Source organism: Triticum urartu, chromosome 6A (assembly GCF_056163025.1).
Source record: "Triticum urartu cultivar PI428250 chromosome 6A, HENAU_Tu73, whole genome shotgun sequence".
Taxonomy (NCBI): Eukaryota; Viridiplantae; Streptophyta; class Magnoliopsida; order Poales; family Poaceae; genus Triticum; species Triticum urartu.
Genome location: NC_141878.1, coordinates 247,110,223 through 247,134,214, shown reverse-complemented (window position 1 = coordinate 247,134,214; position 23,992 = coordinate 247,110,223). Strand labels below are relative to the sequence as shown.

At 45.5% G+C, this 23,992-nt stretch overlaps 1 protein-coding gene across 5 annotated transcripts; it reads right to left on the bottom strand.

Annotated features, from left to right (window-relative positions):
* Positions 1-1,178: 1,178 nt before the first annotated feature.
* LOC125512538 (uncharacterized) lies at positions 1,179-8,077 on the bottom strand. 5 transcript variants are annotated; one of them, XM_087527742.1, is made up of 11 exons: positions 7,504-8,077; positions 7,069-7,368; positions 6,656-6,703; positions 3,770-6,447; positions 3,618-3,684; positions 3,420-3,546; positions 3,238-3,338; positions 2,241-2,509; positions 1,950-2,131; positions 1,769-1,852; positions 1,179-1,684 (listed from the first exon to the last, which is right to left on the bottom strand). In XM_087527742.1, exons 4-8 carry the CDS (start codon positions 3,903-3,905, stop codon positions 2,419-2,421), a joined length of 522 nt encoding a protein of 173 aa, XP_087383868.1. In that variant the 5' UTR covers positions 3,906-6,447; positions 6,656-6,703; positions 7,069-7,368; positions 7,504-8,077; the 3' UTR covers positions 1,179-1,684; positions 1,769-1,852; positions 1,950-2,131; positions 2,241-2,418. The 5 variants fall into 5 exon arrangements, with proteins under 5 accessions (XP_087383868.1, XP_087383869.1, XP_087383870.1 ...); XM_087527743.1 differs by having other exon boundaries at positions 7,069-7,168; XM_087527744.1 differs by having other exon boundaries at positions 1,950-2,161; positions 7,069-8,077.
* Positions 8,078-23,992: the final 15,915 nt, after the last annotated feature.

Below are 23,992 nucleotides of genomic sequence, written 5' to 3'. Positions count from 1 at the left end.
GCCCCTGCCTTGCCCGCCGGCTTGGTCGCCATCGCAAGCATCACCTTCCCGTCCAGCCCATGCTAACCAACCGTCTCTTCCACGACCCGCTCCACAACTACTCTGCTCCTGCTTCCATGAAAACGCAATATATTTCATATTCACCAAGAAGCAACAGAAGTTAGATCACTAATTAAATCCTAGTATGATGAACCATTTATGCTGAAATAGCTACAGAGCAACTCGCGTAGATTAAAGTTAAATCTAGCAATATAGTACACTTGACACCGGAGTAAACCCCAGATTAAACAATATACTATGACTTCAGAAGAATATACATTAATCTGCCATATTGTAGGGAAAGCAAATCTGGAGCACAAAGTAGAGAGAAACACCTGTAACACACATGCACGATATAACATGACCTAAATGTAACAAAATATAGTTGTATTTTCTAATGGAATAAAATATGTATCTCGGGATGGTACTCAAGAAGCTTCATTATTATTTTTGCCTCTAATTATTATTTTTGTTGGAGAAGAAGTTACATTTGTTACGCACTAAAAGGCATCTGGTAGCATATCATGTCATCAGATAATCTTCTAGACTGTGTTCCTACTTCCTACTGCTTCACTGATTTCTTGTAGTTGCTAGAAAAATGAGATGTGTCAAAAAGCTTCCTTCCGCCTGCCACTGACATGCCACCAATGATGTGTGAATATTACGTGAGCAGCTAAACCTTTTTTATGGATGAGACGATGAGCAGCTACAAACTTGATACTGTTCCTGATAGTCTCATTCTTCCAAAAAAAAATAGGAAAACAAACTCATACATTTCAACACAGCTTCTTCACATAAACTTCCAGTTTAAATGAAAATACTATTATTTTTCAATGAAGGGCGCTTTATTACTTAAAATGTTTAAGCATTATACCCGGCCCCTCTGCATAAATGAAAATACTAATAGCAACAAAAAAACTTAATAAGAAAACTCCGACAATGTGGACCAAGATTGACTTGGTAGTAGATCAAATCACACGCATTCAATCTTTGCTCAATGAGAACTGAGGAACAACTCTGTAAAAATAACTGCCCTACTCCACACTAAACATTGCATGACATCAATATTTCTCTTACAGAACTAAATTTGGACAGCCATGTAAGCTCTAAACATTGTTCTTGATTAAACGGACAAAAGATAAAGGAATTGGAAGTCTCACCATCAGTACTCAATAATGTTTGCACGCAATATTTTTGTCCAAACAACCACAATCAATATCCATTACATCCACACTTGCCTCAAGAGGGAGTAGAACCCCCTGCACAATAGAGACTAGAGAACATTCACATGAAGTGCTCAACAATGCAACACCAAAATTTAATCTAATGAGGAAGCAGAGCCCTCTGCCGCATCCATGTATGGCCACCAGGGGAGTCTCCAGCGTCGTGCGACGTCGACCTGCCGCAAGGGCCTGGCCGGGCAACGGCACACGCGCCGAAACACCCACGCGCAGAGACGAGAAGGCCCCGCTGCCGCCAGCGACGAGCGGGCTTCGCCCGCTCGCGCCCCCGGGCGGCGGCGAGGGAGGAGGGAGAGCAGGAGGGGGGACCGGCGGCGGTGCTAGGGTTGCCCCCTGGACGCCCGCGGGAGCGTCGCAGGAGGGGGAGGGGAGGTTCCGGTTCTTAGGTTCCTTGAAAAGCTCCTCTACAATGGAGTATCAATTTCAGAAAATAAACAACATACTGACCAAAATATATTAAGAAGTAAGTTGTACAAGATTCAGCTTACCTTATGCTTGGAAAGAGCCTTTCCAATCATTTTGTTGGTTCATCTGTCTCTAGTAAGGCACAAGCCAACTTCCCTCTATTTAGTCTGTAGAAATGATCCTAGCGTAAGGTTGAGCAAGCAAACAACTCACATATTGCTGGAAATGTTTTAGAAATTATATATTTTAGTAAACATGGCTGACCTGTAAAAAGTTATGGGTCTTTCTCAGTTTTGTAGTGCAGATCTCAACAACTGAAACAAAAAATACATGCTTGGGTCGAGACAAGCTGAAACATGGCTTAAAGCACATCATATGAAACATGGGTGTGGTGTGGTGGGGGGATGGAGTTCGTTGTCACTGCTCGCTGAAGGTTGATAATATAACTGGAATTTCAATCGTCGGAAGCACATAAGCTAATTTCAACCCTTTGTCAAAAGCCAAAATGAAGGCAACCACATCACATCCCATGAGATAGAAGATTAGAGAACTTACCATCAAGATGGAAACCGGGACGGGTTCCCTTCGTCTGATGTTGGTAGACGACATCAAAATCGGGGCAAGTCATACTATGCCACTGATGCGTCGGACATTACCAAACGGACAACAGTGGCTTGGCAGTTCAAGAACCGATGGCGTCTACTCCTCGTCGACTCTCGTTCCTTCGTCGGCATCATTGGTTGGGCATCAATGACAGTCTCCCATTGCTGCTCAGCACGGACTCCAATGTGACAACACCAAAGTTGCAAATTGTCTTGATTGGACTAGAACACAAAAAACATCATTCAAATGGCAGATTATAAATATGCAAGAGAAAATTATATTGCGCTATCAGATATATTAGACAATCTCTATCTTCTCCATGCCTTGAGTTAACTGATGCATGGTAAATAGTAGATCGTGATCCAAAATGTGTACATGCCTTGAGTTTGTTTATGCAAATGAAATAGTATTGATCATCTATGACTTTTACAGTATACTTCTTTATGACTACAGGGAGATGGAAGTGCAGTTTGTTTATGTACGTACGAATTTAGGTAAGCTTACAACTGATCGAGTTCAATCAAGTTACCATTTCCAGCTAAAGCGTAGAGGTTATAGAACATACACCTATTGCATGTTATTCAAGAAAGTGCTTAACGATGCAACACTAAAATTTAATCTAATGAATACGTTGATCTCGAACATGAAACGGACGAGAATACAAGGCCAGAACATGCATATATCTCTACAACAAACTTTCCTTGCTTAGATATATCTATGAAACAACAACTTCACACCAATAAATCAAAAGAGAAATTTCTTCAAACAGGTTGTGGCCAACGTGAGTGAATATAGTCCATTATATCTGCTGAAATCCAAATGGACGGATTGGTTAGTGAGCTTGCAGAGTGATATAAGTAGAAATCTAGGATCCTAAATCTTTTTTCGTCGGCCAACACAAACAATCTGAAGACTTAACAGAATAAATGCAAAGAGAAAAAAGGCAAACCTTATTGTGAAATTTTGAAGCAGATGAGCCTCGTCAAAGTTTTGTATATTATACTGCCGTTCCATCGCAATATGGCAGACAGGACTTGAAGGCCAAGTTTCCTGTACAAAAAATTTAACAGGTAATTTTAATTTCTTATCTAAATTGTGCAGGATGGATATAAGATGACGATAAGTACTTACATTAAATTCATGTACTGGCATGCCAACAAATAGAACTATAATGGGTTCTTGAGCAGACCACCGTTGTAGCTTGTCTGCATCAAGGGAATCTGCTAATTTTCCCCAAAACGTCACAATGGCGGGCATTCTGGAAAGATATATCATTGTTTCAGTGGAGAGATAAGAACACGGAATGAAAAATGATAAAAGTTGGCGCACGTTTGTGATGTGATTTTCTCATATCTGGTCAATCGATCCGCCACTCGGCGCAAATATTCTTGTGATACTGTGTACATTCACAAGTTCAGTAAATTGTAAGTTGTAAGAAGTGGAAAATTATACAATAAAAACAATTCTTAAGAGTTGCTGACCTGACAACAAAATGATTTGTTTAATGCGGCTTTGATACTGTGTACATTGTAGGTGGTATATCCATAATTGGGAAAGTTTGGTGGCTGAGGCACAATTGGTTCCACGGTAGTTTTTTGGGCAAACACTACTCTCCATGGACGATCTACAGTTTTGTATCTTTCCCTAGCATATTGAACCTGGTAAGCGCCAAGCTTGTAAATTGTTGTTCCTTCAGAGAACTGTTCTTGAAGAGCTGTACTTGGAATTGTGCCTTCCATTGTTCCGCCCTAGAAAGGAAGTAAATACGTGTATGGTAAACAGGTCACTGCCTTCAGGACCCCAATGTTCTCATATCCTTGTAATGCGGACGGTAAGGATGCCTCTGCTGGAATATCTTGTAACGTCTCAGCAGCATTTCATCCATCTATGAATTTTCAAAATAAATATATGTATAAGAAAACCTGCTCAGCAGAGCAACAAAATTACTGTGATTTAACAGAGACTATTGAACTCATAGCAAAAAAAATCTAAACGCATGCATCTCCAATATATATGTTTCTTTCTTTCCAAAGAAAGTGACCACCCCAGCCGGCACAATCCAGTGCAATTTTTTTCTGAAACTGGAAAAATAGAGATGTATTACTCCCTCCGTTCCGAATTACTTGTCGCAGGTATGGATGTATCTAGATGTATTTTAGTTCTAGATACATCCATTTCTGCGACGAGTAATTTGGAACGGAGGGAGTACTTGTCAGCTTACATACACAACGAACCACAACGTAAGCATCCTAACTTAACAAATAATAACAGGGCACCGACTACAGCTATGCTAACTATTTGCACCTTTTAGTAACATGAGGGCATTTGAACAGTTTAGTTTACTTTACATGACTATGTTAGGTAATACTAAACCAAGAAAAACACTCTTTTCAGTAAATAAACAACACCAAAGAAAAAGGGAAGAAACTGCCAACATTTATAGCTAGCTATAGGACAGACCACCATGCTAGAATGCAAATGAAGCCCAAAATGGTTCACTTAGTGTTGTCACATGTGAAGAACACATTACGGGTGTGTTTGGTTCAGGAACCAACTGTCACGGAATGGAATGGTTCCATTCCAGAGGAACGGGTTGGTTCCGGCCCTATGTTCGGTACGAGCAAAAAGTAGAATGGAATGGTTCCGTTCATGTGTTCGGTCCGGAAGCACGGAATGAAGAACGGAATATCAAAAATACAAAATTTCAGCAGCATCTTGTTTATATTTGCAAGGAAAACAACATCCTTTTAAAAAACAATGGCTCCACTAATTATTACAAAGATGTAGGAGTAGCAGACAATAGCAATTTGAGTGTGCCTATTTTACTTCAGAGAAACTAACAATCCTTGCAAAGGATATGGTACTAGTTTGAACAGCATAGAACACCAAACTTTAATCAAAAAGCAACCACGAGTGTCATCTCAATATCCTCCCCATCTCTCTCGTAGCTACATGCAGTAAAATCTGTAGAGCTAAGCATATTCAAGGAGGAAGATTGCAGCCGCTGCTGTAGCCTCTACCGGTGTTGTAACCCAGCTGCAACAGCAGCCACGCAGCTGCTCGCCGTCCGCACGTGCTCCTCTTCTTCCTAGCACCCCAATTTTCTTCCCTTTTTGTGCTGCAGATCGACAGAGAGAGATGGTGAGTCGATAGCAGCGCAGATCGAGTGGTGGTGCAGATCTATGGGAGGAATAGAGATGAGGGACAGGCAGCGCACCGGAGAGGAAGGGGCGACGAGGGAATAGCGGCGCACCGGAGAGGGAGGGGCGAGACGAGAGAGCAGCGGCGCACCTGAGAGGGAGGGGCGAGACGAGAGAGCGGCGGCGCACAGAGAGGGAGGGGATATGGCCGGGTTACGGGAGAGGAAAGGGAGAGAACGAGCGGTTCCTTGTAATTCCTTCGATTCGGAGGTATCGCTCGGTTCCGGATCTCTGCTGAATATTCGGCCGCAGGGAACGAGTGGGTTCCATCCTAGTTACGAACTAAACGCTGGAACGAGGCCCAGGAGCGGGTCCAACCCATGACATTCCGGTTGGTGACAGGAAGCAAACACACCCTACAACATCTAAGAGGGGAAAAGGACAACCTGACATGGGAAGATCAGCAAGTACTTCCGCAGATGCACCCAGCCACAAATTTGAGTATCGCCTTCTCCGGTGGTGATCGAGAGTAACGAACAATAAAGTGATTAAGCAAACAAATTACATGTATGTTGTTATTTAAGTTTCTATAAACAGAAGCATGATTTGTTGAACTTGACAGATTCTTGAAATCACCATCTTTGAACGCATGAGCTGTGGGAAAATTTGTATTGGGGAGAGCAAGCTAAACCGAACCTAGTTCAACAAACAATTGAGCCATCCAATGCATGTTACCCTTGTTCATTTTTATTCAGAATATTGTTGGCATTGCAGACATTCCATTGAACGCATATAATAGCTTTGTGTTACTCAGCAGGCTTGGCTAAAATTCTCTAATGGTAAAAGAGAAAGGAGAGAAGATGACCGTCTGCTTTATCTGTCGCATCTGCCATAGCCAAGGTGAGGGTTCTTGCAGCCGTAGGAAGAACAGAAGATAATGCCGAACAGGGTGAGGCGCCCCTTAGCAGCACTGATGACGCGGACGTGGGCACCGCCACTGCCGTCGACTGGGAATAAAACTACACAACAACAATAATAACGAGGCATACGATGAGTATAATTTGCTGCATCTCAAAACCTCATTGGAATTTTGAGTTCCCAGCTCACTGAATTTGTGGGTTCACATCTCATGTAAGCACATTGAATGAAACTACTTGTGAGTAAGAAGCAAAATAAAGAAAAGTACTTGTTCACATCTCTACTATTAAGGGACAAGGTGCCTCTCACCTTGGGATTCAGGTTCTTTCCTGGCTAGAGGTTAGTCCTGATCCAAAGCTGAAATTGGAAAACAAACAATGTCAGGTCAAATACAAAATAGCAACAGAAGAAGTTTATTTTTCTGTCCAATGATAAAAGCTTTCAGTTTCACAAAATGTAGAAACTAAGACATACAAAAATCCAGCTTTCAAAAATTTATGTAATCTAAAAAACATGAAGATATTTCACAAGGAAAAACATGAAGGTACACACAACAACTCAAAAAATTCCCCAGACCAACACTAAATAAATGGGTGACTGGCAGAAGTGTGGGCCGTTGAGGCATCAGATAAACCTATTTTGCTATGGCGCGGTATGGATAGCACTAGCAGGCAGACTTTGCACAACTGGAACCTGCTTGTCATGGAGGGTGCTTGTGGTACCTGAACCAGCTCCACCCGTTGGAGGACTTGTCGTAGTAAGTGTGATCGACCGCGCGTCAGGCCTCTAGGAACATCAGGTTCTCCTCCGTGAGCGCCGGCGCTGCTTGGGTCGGTCAAAATAATGAATCAACGAGAATCAAAGCGAACGTCAATCTGAACCCTCGGCTAGCTATCGTTGCTTCTTCCTTGCGGAACATGGCCTGGAATCCAGGACACTCCAAACTCGTCTTGAGTCTTTTGGCAGTGATTCCTTGCGCAGCTCCTTCCTCCACGGGGTCATGTGAGCCCGGGTAGCAGCAGCTTACCCAGCAAATGCACGACAGGAGAAGCACACATGTATTTGTATGGCAATTGGCGAGACATTCACCAAGATATAACAGAACAGAAATTTTGTAGTTCATCTCAAGGAAAAGGGCATGGCTATAGATTTATTACCGCAATCGGATGGTGTGGTGGACGAAGACATGGGACAGGGGAGGCAAAGCCGTTGCGTCCGTCCAGATGCACGTGGACCACCACTGGACGGTCTGGCTGGATCTGGTTGGAGCAAGCGGCGGAGACCTTCAAGTGCAGCCACCGACGGCGGCAACCGCCTCACGCCCCTCCCCCTTGAGATGATGTACAGGGAGTCAACTACGGCCGGATCTAGAGCGTCGGCAGGTGGGGAGGCCGCGGCAGTCGTGGCACCGATAGAGACCCATGGCGGGGCGTCCTTGCAAGGGAGGCGGCGGCGAAGGGCGACTCTTCTCGGATCTCAGCGGCGGCGAAGGGGGCGTCCTCTCCGATCGAGAACGCACGGGCGGCGGCGATGGGATGCGAGTGCGAGGCGGCGGCGAAGGGATCTGGTGGTGTGGCGTGGTGGCCTGGAAGTAGCATCACTCCTGATGCGAGTGCGAGCTCGAGGGCACCTGGAGGCCTCGTTCCAAGACGATTTTTTTTCGTTGGCTTTCTTTCCTTCCGATTTTCTTGCTCGCGATGGGAGTAGCATCACTCCCTCTTAACGTGGGTTGGTTCGATTTTCTGGCCTGTGAGGGAACTTGAGGGGGACGAAAAAAAATCGACTTTGCTGGGATGAAAGTAAACCCGGAACGGAGACTGTCAAATAGACTATCGAAATTCATTAAAAATAGACTATTCTTTAAGAGTCCATGATCATAAAAGATATTACTCGTATAAATAGAATAATCATTATTCTTTGATTTAAATAAATAACCGTCTCGCATCAAACAAGATCCAGATATAATGTTTATATTCAACGCTGACATCAAATAACAATTACTTGGGTCTAAAATTAATCACAAAGATAAATGTAGAGATAGCGTACCGACGGCAATCACATCGACTTTGAAACCATTTTCCACGCGCATTTTCACATCGTCCTTAGCCAATCTTCGCTTAATCCGTAGTCCCTGTTTCGAATTGCAAATATTAGCAACAGAACCAGTATCAAATACCCAGGTGCTACTGCGAGTTTTAGTAAGGTACACATTAATAATATGTATATCACATATACCTTTGTTCACTTTGTTATCCTTCTTATCCGCCAAATACTTGGGGCAGATCCGCTTGCAGTGATCAGCCCCTTTGCAGTAGAAACACTCAGTCTCAAGCTTAGGTCCAGACTTGGGTTTCTTCTCTTGAGCAACAACTTGTTTGCCATTCATCTTGAAGTTCCCTTTCTTCTTCCCTTTACCCTTTTTCTTGAAACTAGTGGTCTTGTTGACCATCAACACTTGATGCTCCTTCTTGATTTCTACCTTCGCAGCCTTTAGCATTGCGAAGAGCTCGGAAATCGTCTTATCCATCCCTTGCATATTATAGTTCATCACGAAGCTCTTGTAGGTTGGTGGCAGTGATTAAAGAACTCTGTCGATGACACTATCAACCGGAAGATTAACTCCCAGATGAGTCAAGTGGTTATCGTACCCAGACATTCTGAGTATATGTTCACTGACAGAACTATTCTCCGCCATCTTGCAGCTGTAGAACTTATTGAAGACTTCATATCTCTCAATCTAGGCATTTGCTTGAAATATTAACTTCAACTCCTGGAACATCTCATATGCTCCATAACGTTTAAAACGTCGTTGAAGTCCTGGTTTAAGCCGTAAAGCATGGCACACTGAACTATCGAGTAGTCATCAGCTTTGCTCTGCCAGACGTTCATAACATCTGGTGTTGCTCCTGCAGCGGGTTTGGCACTTAGCGGTGCTTCTAGAACGTAATTCTTCTGTGCAGCAATGACGATAATCCTCAAGTTACGGACCCAGTCCGTGTAATTGCTATCATCATCTTTCAACTTTGCTTTCTCAAGGAACGCATTAAAAAATAATGGAACAACAGCACGGGCCATCTATCTACAACAACATAAACAAGCAAAATACTATCAGGTACTAATTTCATGATAAATTAAAGTTCAATTAATCATATTTAAGAACTCCCACTTAGATAGACATCCCTCTAATCATCTAAGTGATCACGTGATCCAGATCAACTAAACTATGACCGATCATCACGTGAAATGAAGTAGTTTTCAATGGTGAACATCACTATGTTGATCATATCTACTATATGATTCACGCTCGACCTTCCGGTCTCAGTGTTTCGAGGCCATATCTGCATATGCTAGGCTCGTCAAGTTTAACCCGAGTATTTCTGCGTGTGCAAAAACTGGCTTGCACCTGTTATATGTGAACGTAGAGCTTATCACACCCGATCATCACGCGGTGTCTCGACACGATGAATTTTGGCAACGGTGCATACTCAGGGAGAACACTTGTACCTTGAAATTTAGTGAGAGATCATCTTATAATGCCACCGTCAATCAAGCAGAATAAGATGCACAAAGGATAAACATCACATGCAATCAATATAAGTGATATGATATGGCCATCATCATCTTGTGCCTTTGATCTCCATCTCCAAAGCACTGTCATGATCACCATCCGTCACCGGCGCGACACCTTGATCTCCATCGTAGCATCGTTGTCATCTCGCCAAATATTGCTTCTACGACTATCGCTACCGTTTAGTGATAAAGTAAAGCAATTACAGGGCGATTGCATTGCATACAATAAAGCGATAACCATATGGCTCCTGCCAGTTGCCGATAACTCTGTTACAAAACATGATCATTTCATACAATAAAATATAGCATCATGCCTTGACCATATCACATCACAACATGCCCTGCAAAAACAAGTTAGACGTCCTCTACTTTGTTGTTGCAAGTTTTGCGTGGCTGTTACAGGCTGAGCAAGAACCGTTCTTACCTACGCATCAAAACCACAACGATATTTCATCAAGTTAGTGTTGTTTTAACCTTCAATAAGGACCGGGCATAGTCACACTCGATTCAACTAAAGTTGGAGAAACTGACACCCGCCAGCCACCTGTGTGCAAAGCACGTCGGTAGAACCAGTCTCGCGTAAGCGTACGCGTAATGTCGATCCGGGCCGCTTCATCCAACAATACTGCCGAACCAAAGTATGACATGCTGGTAAGCAGTATGACTTGTATCGCCCACAACTCACTTGTGTTCTACTCATGCATATAACATCTACGCATAAATCTGGCTCGAATGCCACTGTTCGGGAACGTAGTAATTTCAAAATTTTCCTACGCACACGCAAGATCATGGTGATGCATAGCAACGAGAGGGGAGAGTATCGTTCATGTACCCTCATAGACTGTAAGCAGAAGTGTTATGAGAACACGGTTGATGTAGTCGAACGTCTTCATGATTCGACCGATACAAGTACCAAACGCACGGCACCTCCGAGTTCAGCACACGTTCAGCTCGATGACGTCCCACGAATTCCGATCCAGCAGAGCTTCACGGGAGAGTTCCATAAGTACGATGGCGTGATCACGGTGATGATGTTGCTACCGACGCAGAGCTTCGCCTAAGCACCGCTACGATATGATCGGGGTGGATTATGATGGAGGGGGCACCGCACACGGCTTGGAACAATCAACTTGTGTGTCTTTGGGTGCCCCCCGCCCCCGTATATAAAGGATCAAGGGGGGAGGCCGGCCAGCCTTGGTGCGCCCCAAGGAGAGGAGGAATCCTCTTCCTACTAGGAAGGGGATTCATCCTTTCCTAGTCCAACTAGGAAAAGGGAAGGGGAAGGAAAGAGAGGGAGAGGGAAAGAGGGGCTGCGCCCCCCTCCCCTAGTCCAATTCAGACTCCCCATGGGAGGGGGCGCGCCACCTCCTGGGCTACAACCCTCTCTCTCCCCTCAGGCCCACTAAGGCCCAATACTTTCCCGGGGGGTTCCGGTAACCCCTCCGGCACTCCGGTTTTCTCCGAAATCATCAGGAACACTTCCGGTATCCGAATATAGCCGTCCAATATATCAATCTTTACGTCTCGACCATTTTGAGACTCCTCTTCATATTCGTGATCACATCTGGGACTCTGAACTACCTTCGGTACATCAAAACACATAAACTCATAATACCGATCGTCACCAAACTTTAAGCGTGCAGACCCTGCGAGTTCAAGAACTATGTAGACATGATCGAAACCCGTCTCCGGTCAATAACCAATAGCGAAACCTGGATGCTCATATTAGCTCCTACATATTCTACAAAGATCTTTATCGGTCAAACCGCATAACAACATACGTTGTTCCCTTTGTCATCGGTATGTTACTTGCCCGAGATTCGATCATCGGTATCTCAATACCTAGTTCAATCTCATTACCGGCAAGTCTCTTTACTCGTTTTCATAATGCATCATTCCGCAACTAACTCATTAGTTGCATTGCTTGCAAGGCTTATAGTGATGTGCATTGCCGAGAGGGCCCAGAGATACCTCTCCGACAATCGGAGTGACAAATCCTAATCTCGATCTATGCCAACTCAACAAGTACCATCGGAGACACCTGTAGAGCACCTTTATAATCACCCAGTTACGTTGTGACGTTTGGTACCACACAAAGTGTTCCTCCGGTAATCAGGAGTTGCATAATCTCATAGTCATGGGAACATGTATAAGTCATGAAGAAAGCAATAGCAGTAAACTAAAACGATCAAGTGCTAAGCTAACGGAATGGGTCAAGTCAATCACATCATTCTCCTAATGATGTGATCCCGTTTATCAAATGACAACTCATGTCTATGGTTAGGAAACATAACCATCTTTGATCAACGAGCTAGTCAAGTAGAGGCATACTAGTGACACTCTGTTTGTCTATGTATTCACACATGTATTATGTTTCCGGTTAATACAATTCTAGCATGAATAATAAACATTTATCATGAAATAAGGAAATAAATAATAGCTTTATTATTTCCTCTAGGGCATATTTCCTTCAGGGTGTTTGTTTCTCCTACTTTAGTTGAATCGAATTTTACTACGGTCGGTCCTTGAAGAAGGTTAAAACAACAAACTTGATGACTCACTAATACGTCTCCAACGTATCTATAACTTTTGATTGTTCCATGCTGTTATATTATCTTTCTTGCATGTTTTATAATAATTTTATAGTCAATTTATATCATTTTTTGGTACTAACCTATTGACATAGTGCCAAGTGCTAGTTGTTGTTTTTTGCATGTGTTTTACATCGCAGGAAATCAATATCAAATGGAGTCCAAACGCAGCGAAACTTTTTGTGGGTTTATTTTGGACCAGAAGACATCCAGTGGGCCGGAGAACCGCCTGGGGGTGCTCCGAGGGGAGCACAACCCACCAAGGCGCGCCCTGGTGGGTTGTGCCCACATCGGGTGCCCCCGGACCGCCTCTTTGCTTTATAAATACCCCAATATTCCAGAAACCCTAGGAGAGTCGACGAAAATAAATTCCCGCCACCGCAAGTTCCAGAAACACCAGATCCAATCTAGACACCTTCTCGGAGGGGTTCATCATGTCCATTGGTGCCTCTCCAATGATGAGTGAGTAGTTCTTTGTAGACCTTCGGGTCCGTAGTTAGTAGCTACATGGCTTCCTCTCTCTCGTTTCATTCTCAATACAATGGTCTCTTGGAGATCCATATGATGTAATTCTTTTGCGGTGTGTTTGTTGGAATCCGAGGAACTTTGAGTTTATGATCGGATCTATCTCTTTTTATCCATGAAAGTTATTTGAGTCTTCTTTGATCTCTTAGATGCATGATTGCTTATAGCCTCATATTTCTTCTCCGATATTTAGGTTTTGTTTGGCCAAATTGATCTATTTATTTTGCAATGGAAGAGGTGCTTTGTAATGGGTTCGATCTTACGGTGCTTGATCCCAGTGACAAAAGGGGAATCGAGATGTATGTATCGTTGCTATGAAGGATAACAAGATGGGGTCTATTTCTACATAAATAGATCTTGTCTGCATCATGTCATCATTCTTATTGCGTTACTCTATTTATCGCATCTATCATATTTTTATCACATATGTTTGCCAAATTTTGGCGCCGTTACCCGAAAGGGATTGACAACCCCTTTAACACGTCAGGTTGCGAGTATTTGTTATTTTTGTGCAGGTGTTGTTTACGTAGTGTTGCTTGGTTCTCCTACTGGTTCGATAACCTTGGTCTCATCACTAAGGGAAATACCTACCGTCGCTCTGTTGCATCATCCCTTCCTCTTTGGGGAAATACCGACGTAGTCTAGCAGACATCAAAAGGAATTTATGGTGCCATTGCCGGGGAGAAATCATCAACATCTACCAGGTTCCTAATCACAAATCCCATCTCCTCGCAATTTACATTATTTGACATTTGCCTCTTGTTTTCCTCTCCCCACTTCACAAAAATTTGCCGTTTTATTCGCCCTCTTTTTCGTTCGTCGTTTCCTTGTCAGCTCTATCCTTTGCTTGCAATCATGAGTTATTTTGGTATGGCAGCAACAGATGATGGACGAACTCCTAAGATTGGATGTACGGGCAATTTGGATGCTAAAACTTTTATCTTGGGGCAAGGGAATGTTATGGGAAAAGAACGTATCCAAGAATTTTTCAATTGTGTTGGAAATCTAAGTCTTGATGATGCTCCTATACTTAGAAATACTAGATCTTATGCGGATGCTATTTCAACGTTAGTTCTGAAACTTGAAAGTAAATTTATCCGAACTCACCCTACTTTACAAAGATTGTTTTTTGAGCTTCCCGATATAAAGAATCCTAAGGCTAAAGAGTTAGCCACTCTCGTTCTTATGAATGAATTTGACTACATAATATGGGAAGCTAGGGAAATCTTTGACTTTTATGGTATGAATCATGAGAAGCCCGTGATAGATGAAATTCTTTACAATAGTGATTATGCGTTAAGACATTTGCTTGGGGATAATAAAATCTTTGATGAGAATCTTAAAAAGGAAGTCCCTATTTTAGATATAATCCAACAAGTTTTCGATAATGTTAATCAACATTACTCTTGGATTGTTGCTGGAAATCAAAGGGGTTATGATGATAAGCACCTTAATAGTGCTAAGGTTTCTATGGATGATATGTTTTATGTTGTTTTTACAAAACCCCATAACGAAAACACTTCTAAGGAAACTAAGGACAAGGATGACAAAACTTAGATCCTTACTCTATGCCTAGCTAGGGGCGTGAAACAATAGTGCTTGTTGAGAGGCAACCCAATGAATAAAATTTATTTTTGCTTTTTTGCTTCCTGTTCTTGAGTGTTGGCAAAATTATGCTACTGTTAAGATTGTGTTTTTTGTGTTCTAATTAGTGTTTGTGCCAAGTAAAGCCTTTAGGATCTTCTTGGGTGATAGTTGACTTTACCTTGCTAAAAATAGAAACTTTTGCGCTCACGAAAATAATTTTCATTTTTTTACCAGAGCATGATAAAATACCACTTCTTTTTGCGGAAGATTAATATACAAATTTCTCAGGTCATCCTATTTTTCAGAATTTTTGGAGTTAAAGAAGTATTCGAAATACCCAGATTTCTACAGACTATTCTGTTTTCTTTGCATTGTGTGCTTGTTTTGATGATTCTATGGTTTTCTTTGAAGAGTTTTTGCCATAGAAAAGTTGGAATACAGTAGATATAATGCAAGAATAAAATATGAATTGGTTTGCAACAACACTTATAGTAGTGATTTGTTCTCTTATACTAACGGATCTCACGAAGGTTTTGTTGAGTTTTGTGTGATTGAACTTTTCAAATTTTGGGCTATCTTACGATGGATGAAGGAATAAGGAGTAATAAGAGCCTAAGCTTGGGGATGCCCATGGAATCCCAAGCTATTTGTGACGCCCCGAGACCATTGCGCCAGGTGTCTCCCAGTTGTCCATCGTCGTTGCCATATCATTTGCTTGCGTGTTGCATCTTGCCATGTCATCATCCGCATTGCATCATCATGTTTTCAAAACTTGCATTCGTCCGGGTTTCCCCAGTTCCGTCCGTTGTCCGTTCTGAGCCCAGACACACTCGCACACGCCCGCGACACCTCCGAAATAGTATTTTATAAGCGGCCGGAAAATGTTCTCGGAATGGGTTGCAAGTGGGCATGTGGTGTTGTTATGTTGTCAGTAGGCCGCCTGCCAAGTTTCATCGCATTCGGAGTCCGTCGTCGGACGTTTTCGGTCTCCGGAAACGGTTGCCGTGTTGTTTTCCTCCTCTCTCTTCTCAGTCCAACCGCACACTTGACCTTATCCGTCTAACCCTCTCTGCACAGTGCATCGACCCCCCTCGCGCGTCCGAAAGCTTACCCGAACCCGACCCGGGCAGTCATCACCGTTGGGTCCGGAACATCCCCAAACATCTACAAAACATCACCGTTTTCTTATTTGGACTTCCTAGTCTATTTTTCTCTACCGCTCGATTTTAATTGGAGGGACGGATTAGCCCCTAAACTCTCCATCTTTCCTTATATAATACCTCCTAGTCTAAATCTGGACAAAACCCTAACTTCTAGGGGCTTGTCCCATTTCCCCGCCGCCACCTTCCAAATCGTCATCGGGATCCTCCCAGATCCAATCGAGCCAAACTAGAGTCGCCTAGCTCAAATCCCGCAGCCTCGCTCCCAGCCTCCCGCAAGCAGAGCCCCGCTTCTCCCGTCTTCACCCGCCTTTGCTCGTCTCCACGTCGCCGGTGACGCAAGCCACCGGAGCACTAGGATCCCTCGCACCCTTCTCCTTCCTTGTTTCCCCCCGTCTCCCGCTCTGGTCTCTTTTTCTCTCTCTCTCTCTCATGCTGCTCTCTCTCTGTTGTCTTTGCAGCGCCGCCATGGATGACCTCCTATAGCTCCAGCTCGTTGCGCCGCCGCGGTTCCCAACCGATCCGCGCTGGAGAGCCTCGGACCCGCGTCCAGCCTTCGTTCCCGTATCGTTTCCTCACGCGCCGGACCTCCCCAGCTTGCCGGAGTCCCAGCAGCCCTGCCTGCTCTGCTTCCAGCCGGCGGCCTCAAGGAGATGCCCCTGCTTCGACCGCCCCTGCCTCGCCTCTGCTTCGAGCATCGCCGAGTCGTCTCCTGCCTCGCCGTCCTTGCACCCACCGGCCTCCCTGCTTCTTCTCCCTGAGACCGCCGCCACTTCTTCCTGTACGAGAGGAGGACGAGCGCATCGCTTGCAAACCTCCTTTGCCCGTTGAATGCACATGGACCGCGCCCCTCCCAAGGCCCAGTCGCCCGTGCCCTGCTGCAGCCTTAGCCCACCAGATCCGCTGGTCCAAGGCCCGCGAGGTAAGCAGAAGCTAGCCCATCCCTGTTTGATTATGTGACGCCCTGGGCGCTGCATATTATCATGCGCTCACCCAGATTCGGCCCATGTCATATTTTTTTTCTGGCTCTGCGATTTTGGCAATTATTCCAGGATTTGCTTGTTTTGCAGGAAACCCCCTAAGATTCATGCATTTAATAACTCACAAACCGTGCATCATATGTATAAACTTTATATATGTAACTTGCTTAGAATTTTATCTAGTTTCATAATATGCCACTTTCATCCATGTTTAAAATGTTCAAAATGTTGTTTGTTTAAATTTGCTTAAATGCCATGCTAAAATGATTTAATTCATAACTAAATAATCATAGCTCCAAACCTAACAAACTTTATATGCATTTGGGGTAGAAAAATGCATAGATTAAAATGATGTACTTACTTTGCATGTTTAACAACTCTAAAATATGGTTTAGGGCAAAACAGTACCAAATCCATAATTTGCACATGAGGATTTACCGGAATTGTTGTTTGCTATTTCCAGCCTCATTTAAACTTGACTAGATAGTTAGTTTATGTATGCTTCACCTCTTTCCATGCTAACCAACATTTAATATTGTTGAGTGCATAAATGAGAGAGAACTAAATAAGTCATGTGGTGTTCCGTCAATATGCAACTCATTGCATATTGACCTCCACTTAACTTGTAGTTTTGTTTGTGCACTTTGCCATGCCATGCCTCATTAAACCGGACATGCATCATACTTGGTTGTGCATCATGCCATGCTTATGTGGTGGTTGTTTACTATGTTGTTTGCTTCTTTCCAGGTTGCTTCTCTCGTTAGCTTCGGTTCCGTTCCGGAGTTATGAGGATCCGTTCGACTACGTCCGTTTGTCTTCTTCATGGACTCGTTCTTCTTCCTTGCGGGATTTCAGGCAAGATGACCATACCCTCGAAATCACTTCTATCTTTGCTTGCTAGTTGTCGGGGATATACCCCGCGGTATGACCCGGCTAGAGTTGTAAACCGGCTGGGACTTGGTAAACCGGCGGATGGTAAACCGGCGGATGGTAAACCGGCGGAGAGTTAAGACAGAGAGTCAAGACAGATGGCTAAGACAGACGGTAAACCGGCTGGTGGCAAACCGGCAGACAGTTAAGATAAATGGCTAAGAAAGACGGTAAACCGGCGAGTGTTAAACCGCCAGAGTTAAGACAGATGGTAGCACCGGCAGGTGTTAAGTCAATCACAACCCAACAGACAATGTTAAACCGGTAGACAATGTTAAACCGGCAGACAATGTTAAACCGGCAGACAATGTTAAACCGGCAGACATTAAGAAGCCCAGGAAGGGAAATCAAAATAGTTTAAGTCTTAGTCCGAGATGGACTCTACATGTAACCCGCCCCTTTAACTTATATAAGGAGGGGCAGGGCTCCCCAAAGAGGGACAAGCAAACAACAATCTCTAGGGCTAGACACAATTAAAGGAGAGCCGGTTTACGGCGACTCCCTCGTGATGATAATGAGATCTAGCCTCAAATAGCATGTAGGGTTGTTACCGGATGATGTTTCCCGGGGCCCGAAGCTGTCTAAATCCTCGTCTTGTGTTGCGTTTCTCGATTCCGCTCAACCCCTCTCAAGCTACCACATAGTTGCGTTGGCCTCACGACTAAGTCCTTCCGCTAGGACATCTCACGTGACAATTCCACGACAGTTGGCGCCCACCGTGGGGCGAGCGCACGGTGGAGATAAGTTCTTGGAGGGATCTTTTCTCAAGGATCGAGAAGTTCATAATTTTCCGGATGAAGAAAGATCGGTTTGGAAATATTTGCATCAGTTTTGAGTTTATCAGTCTAAAACAGCAGTCAGATCTAATGCCCGGACGAGGTTTTGAGTTCAAGGGAAATTTGGGTTAAGTCACCGAGGATCCGGTGATCCGTCGAAACCGAAGGCATCAATATTCGCTACGGTCGCTGACATAGGTGACAGGGGAGCCAAACCAACCACGAATCGACTTCTAAATCACTGTCAAAAGGAGCTAATTACTACTAGTTGTTGAGTCACGCGTGGAGTCAGGAAGGTTTTTAACTGGTGGCCGGCGTCGTTGTTTACTAAGTCGCCCCTATTGTGGTCAGCATCGAGTTACACCCGAAGCTGTTCCGAGTCGGCCCTGCCTTGTCTCAGGGCCGGTCTGTTCTTTTGCCGAGGATCGCCGCGACCCACCTCCGCCTTGTCAAGACGCCACCCCGGTCAACCTGCCATGGCTTTAACCCGCCGCTCCAAGCGTCGTTCTGTTAAGTTGCCAAACCGCCCCCGTCTATGGCCTCAAGTGGCCTCTTCTGTTGCGCCATAAGCCGCCGACCACCAAGGATTGAGAAGCTTGTGATTGGTTGGAGTCAGAGTCGAAACAAGGCGACTCGCCTGGAAAAACCTTGCATTTCACGCGCGTGGATTCAGATTTTGATGGTCCAAATCTTCATCAATACCAGCTGCTGTTGTCCCATCAGACCAGCATCCCATCCGCCCGGACAGTTTATGCACATAGGCGCAGGGCTCGTCGACCTTGCCCAACGCGTATTACTAGGTGAAGCACAATATTCCTGACGATCAGTCAGAAGGGTACATACATACATCTGTCCTCGAGTTATTCAAGACAGTGGTTAAAGAATTAAAGAGAGGGATTTGATGCTAAAGCATCTCAACGTCAGCAGTTGGAGGCTCAATTTTTTATTCAATAGCCGTGATCACCAATGTGTGCTAATACATGGAGGGCTTTAGCACTAGTACGTGACCAACATGGAGATCAGGAGTTGACTGCTACCCCACGTAAAAGTCCAAAAGCTTTTCGAACCAACGTCAGATGATTACCATATGGTCGCGTTTTAAAGCTGCCTCGTTGCTGGAGCGCCTCATAAAGTTGTTTTTCTCCGTCACCACGACCCTGCCACTTTCTCCTTAATGACCCCGACCCGGATTGACCGCATCGAGCTGCCTCTGTTGCCTTGCAGCTTCACCCGCGGTCGCCTTCGCGAGGAGTTCACTGGCGAGTTGCTGGCGTGCCTTGCCCCCGCTGAGCCGCGATGGAATCCGCCTCTGAGCCGCCGTCTCCGTGAGTCACCGGCGCTGCCCCATGCTTATCCTGGCCATTTATTCCTCCAGCGCCGCCGAGCTTCTTCAGTCACAGCTGTGCCGAGCAGCCGCCTGCCTCGACTCGCGTTGGCTTTGTGCGACCTTCGCCGGAGCACGTGAAGGGCAACCACTAAAGTAGGGACAACAACAGAGACGAGGATATGGACGGGGGATGAATTCAGATTCCGCCGCGGCCGGCTCAAGCTGCCGTCCATGGTCCCCCCGCTGGGTTACTTCCCAAGCTCCACCTCCGAGCTTGATTCGGACGGCTGTGCCCCACCGCCGACTTGACCTCCGGGTCATCTTATGTCCCATCTGAGCCACATCGACGGCCGCACCTGGAGCCGCTCCCACCTGTACCAAGTTGTCGGTTTACCCCCAGTTGCCGGTTTACCCCCAGTTGCAGGTTTGCCCCCAAATCCTCCGCTAGGCCGCGAGCCGCCTCCACCCTCTGCGAGTTGTCCCGGCCTCACTGGCGCCTCCGCGAGCCGCGGTCCTGCCTCGCCGGCGCCACCGGCACGCTTCCCCTGTTGTAACCCGCCGCGAGTAAGCCACCTCCGCCGGGTCGGGTGCGCGCGTTGAGCCGGCTTGGCCTCTGCCGCGAATCGCCGCGCTTCGTCCCGATGGTGAGTTACTGGTGAACCTCACCCCGCTGAGCCACCTTCGCCGCCGCCGGACTACACTTCAAACCGACATCGATGCCGCGGCCTTCCAGCTCCATCAGGCTGTGCCGGTTTTCGCCTGGGCCGTCTCCGCCGCTGCGGGTTCCGCGCCCCATGTGCTGGCTTCCTCCACCTTGGACTTGCTAAACCGCATACGCTCGGTTTTCTACGGCGGCTTCCTCCAGTTCACGCACCCGCCGATTTTGCCCGGGTTGAGCCGCTGTTGTGGTCTCTGCTGCTGTCGTGTTTCGGAGCCTCCTAGCCAACCCTTAATACTGTTGGGCCGCTGCTACGGGTTGCCCCCATGTCACCGGTGACGGGTCGCCGGCCACTTCTTCCGCCGTGCCTTCTCCGTCGATTGCCTCAACCCGCCTTGGTGGCTCCACTGGGCCGCGAGCCGCGTCGGCCTCACCAGTATTTACACAAGTTGCGGTCCCGCCTCGCCGGTGTCTCCACGAGACGCCTCGGTAAACCGCCGTGGTTTCGGTCGCAGTCCCAGCTCGTGGCCTCCGTCAAAGTTGCCACTTCTGCCAGCGCAAATCGCCGCCCCGGCGAACTACCTCCGTCTCTGTTGTGGTCTCCTCCGGCTTACCCCGCGCGTGGCTTCACCTTTACCTTGCCTTGAGCTGCCCTCTTAAACTCCTGGGGCCACTAATATGTACAGACCGGCCAAATCACCTCCCGCCTGTGGCTGTAGCTCCGAGCCCCGCCTCCGCCTTAAACCGCCCTCGTTCTGCAAAATTGAGCATGCATGTGCTTTCGCAGACTACACATCAGGACAAAAGAAAAAAGGGGGAGGAGGGGGTACGAAGTGACCCGGGCGTAAGTTATCCAATTACCACGATCCGGGCAAAAGTTATCGGGTCGTTTGATCAATCCGCTTCATCGACCCGCCTCTGAGGCCTCGAGCTGCCGCAGTCCGCTTCAGCCACAGCCGCGCGCCTCGCCTTGACTTCGGTCGTGAACCGCCCCGTTCTAAACCGCCAGATGTACGGGGCGTTCCTGAGGATAAATATGCCTCAATTTCTTGGAGTGAAGATTATACAAACTATGGCGAACTCTGGCAAGGCCTTGAAAGGATCAACACACAGGTTCTAAATTATCTACGGACGCCATACAATGATCATCTATTGCCTAGAAATCAGGTGATATTTATCTTACATATTTTGGTAAGTACATGTTGATTTCCTTCGACAAACAACTACTTCGCCCTGCTGTAGTTTTTGTATGCAGGATAATGATTCACTACAAATGTGGTTTATACCACGGATATGGAGCACATACTAGCAACATTGCACCCGGTATTCGTCCGTGCCACATTACCCGGTAAATGGATGTGTGCAAGCCGCCGCCCTCGCAGCCCGGACTACTTCAACTCACCGGGACCGTCCTTGCGGAGTAACTCGCCCGTCTGTACCGGCCTATAATATTGCGGCCGATTCATCTGCCTGGTCCCATGGCAGGCTCACCCATGATTGATTTCTGTTTCACCATGGTGATCATTAACTCTGTGGTGGATAACTACTGGCCTGACATATCAGGTGAAATCCATCCAATATATTTTTATATTATATATTGCTTTCTTTAAAAGAGCAATCACTCCGGCTTGCAAAGTTATCTAATGCAGGACCCTAAACCGCCATATTGGTGCAAATTTAAAGGCCGTCAGAAAATTTACGGCTTAAAAAGAAGGATTCCGGTTTGAAATCCGGTTCAAGGGAAAGCTATCTCCCACAAAGCTTTGAAGCTCTCAGTATCCGGTTTAAGAATTTCCGGTTCAAAAAGAATAATCTCTCGCAAGTTCGAGTTTTTAGGAAAAATTAAAGGGACCAAAGAGAGTCTGTTGCAAAAGCACAACTCAAACATAGGCACCCCTTGAGCACAGCTCACAATATCATTTGGGGGCTTCCTGTTCAAACATAGGTGTATTCACCAAAGAGAACATAGTGTTACTACCCTCTTGATCCGGCTATCAAGCCAATATTATCATAAGAGCACAACTCTGGTTACTTCGGTAATCCGGCTATCAAGCCAATATTATCATAAGGGGCCAAAGAGAGTCTGCTGCATAGCACAACTCAAACATGGGTATCCCTTGAGCACAGCTCACAATATCACTTGGGGGCTATGTTCGAACCATAGTCACACCTCTTGATAGGCTTAAAGCTACCAGGGAAATCACTTGGGGGCTCTGGTCGTATCCGAACCACAGCTTATACACTCTTGATCAGCATAAGGGCACCCGGGAAATCACTTGGGGGCTTGGTCGTATCCGAACCATAGCTACACCTCTTGATAGGCATAAGGCCACCAGGGAATCACTTTGGGGCTATGGGTTCGAACCATAGTTACACCTCTTGATAAGCATAAGGGCACTAGGGAAATCACTTGGGGGCTTGGTCGTATTCGAACCATAGCTACACTTCTTGATCGGCGCAATGCCATAATTATGACTACATGGGGGCTCTGGTCGTATTCGAACCATAGCTTAAACCCTCTTGATCATACATATACATCATCATATATTGCATCATACGTTGCATCATCACTACATCATCATAACATGTATCATATGTGCATGGATATACCGGCTTATATGGAAGGAATCGGTTTTCAAACCAGGTCATATTTATTCAAATCTTTAATAGCCAATAGGGCTGGATTTTTTCTTATGGTTATCAATAATCAATATTATGACTGAGGTTTTCAAAGTCGCTTTAGCGCAATGACTATCATATTATCAATGGATATGATTTATTCTACAATTGAAGGAATAGTCCCGAGCTGCAGGCTTACGACCCGGCACTTAGGGGCTACATTATTCAAGTTGGGATTACATCAAATACACAAGTCTCATGTCGCTGCAAGCATGCACCATGACACTTGGGGGCTAATGCAAAGTCATTGTTTGCTCACTTATTGAAGACCCGACTCATCACATCGTAATGAGCCGCCCCTTGGGGGATACCAATTGCTCCTGTCAACAATTCGAGGTACACAGATTTTCATCTATTATTAAAGGATCCACTGCTCAGTTGGTAAAGCACAAGGCTCTTAACCTTGTGGACGTGGGTTCAAGCCCCATGATGGGGGTTAAATCATATGATGTTATTTTCATTGAAGAATATATCAAGTCCCAGCTCAATATTATCTTATTGAGCCGGCCCTTGGGGGCTACATATTGCTGCTCAAGTTTACATGATCATATTTACAAAGTCCCTGCTCATTATTGCATAATAACCCGACCCTTGGGGGCTACACTGGTTGAAGTTTTTATGAGCATAAGGCAATTTCAAGTCCCAGGTTGCTGCAAGCATGACAACCCGGCACTTGGGGGCTACATATGTGGAATACTCAGTTCTGACTGGTGATTGAGATGAACAACCTGGATTTCTTCAAGCTTGTGACATTCATATTGAAGCAAGTCTTAAGCTGTTGCTATGCTACCTTCTTAAGACTTGGGGGCTACAAGTGATAGGCATATAAGAGGTATATTTTCAAGCTTGATGTTAACTACAAT

Excerpts from the sequence above, each read along its gene's own strand:
- LOC125512538 (XM_087527744.1), bottom strand. The coding sequence starts at position 3,905 with ATGGAGAGTAGTGTTTGCCCAAAAAACTACCGTGGAACCAATTGTGCC. Across the intron at positions 3,685-3,769 it reads ACAAATCATTTTGTTGTCAG|TATCACAAGAATATTTGCGC; the intron begins GTCAGCAACTCT and ends GAATGTACACAG. Across the intron at positions 2,510-3,237 it reads CTTCAAAATTTCACAATAAG|TCCAATCAAGACAATTTGCA; the intron begins GTTTGCCTTTTT and ends TTTGTGTTCTAG.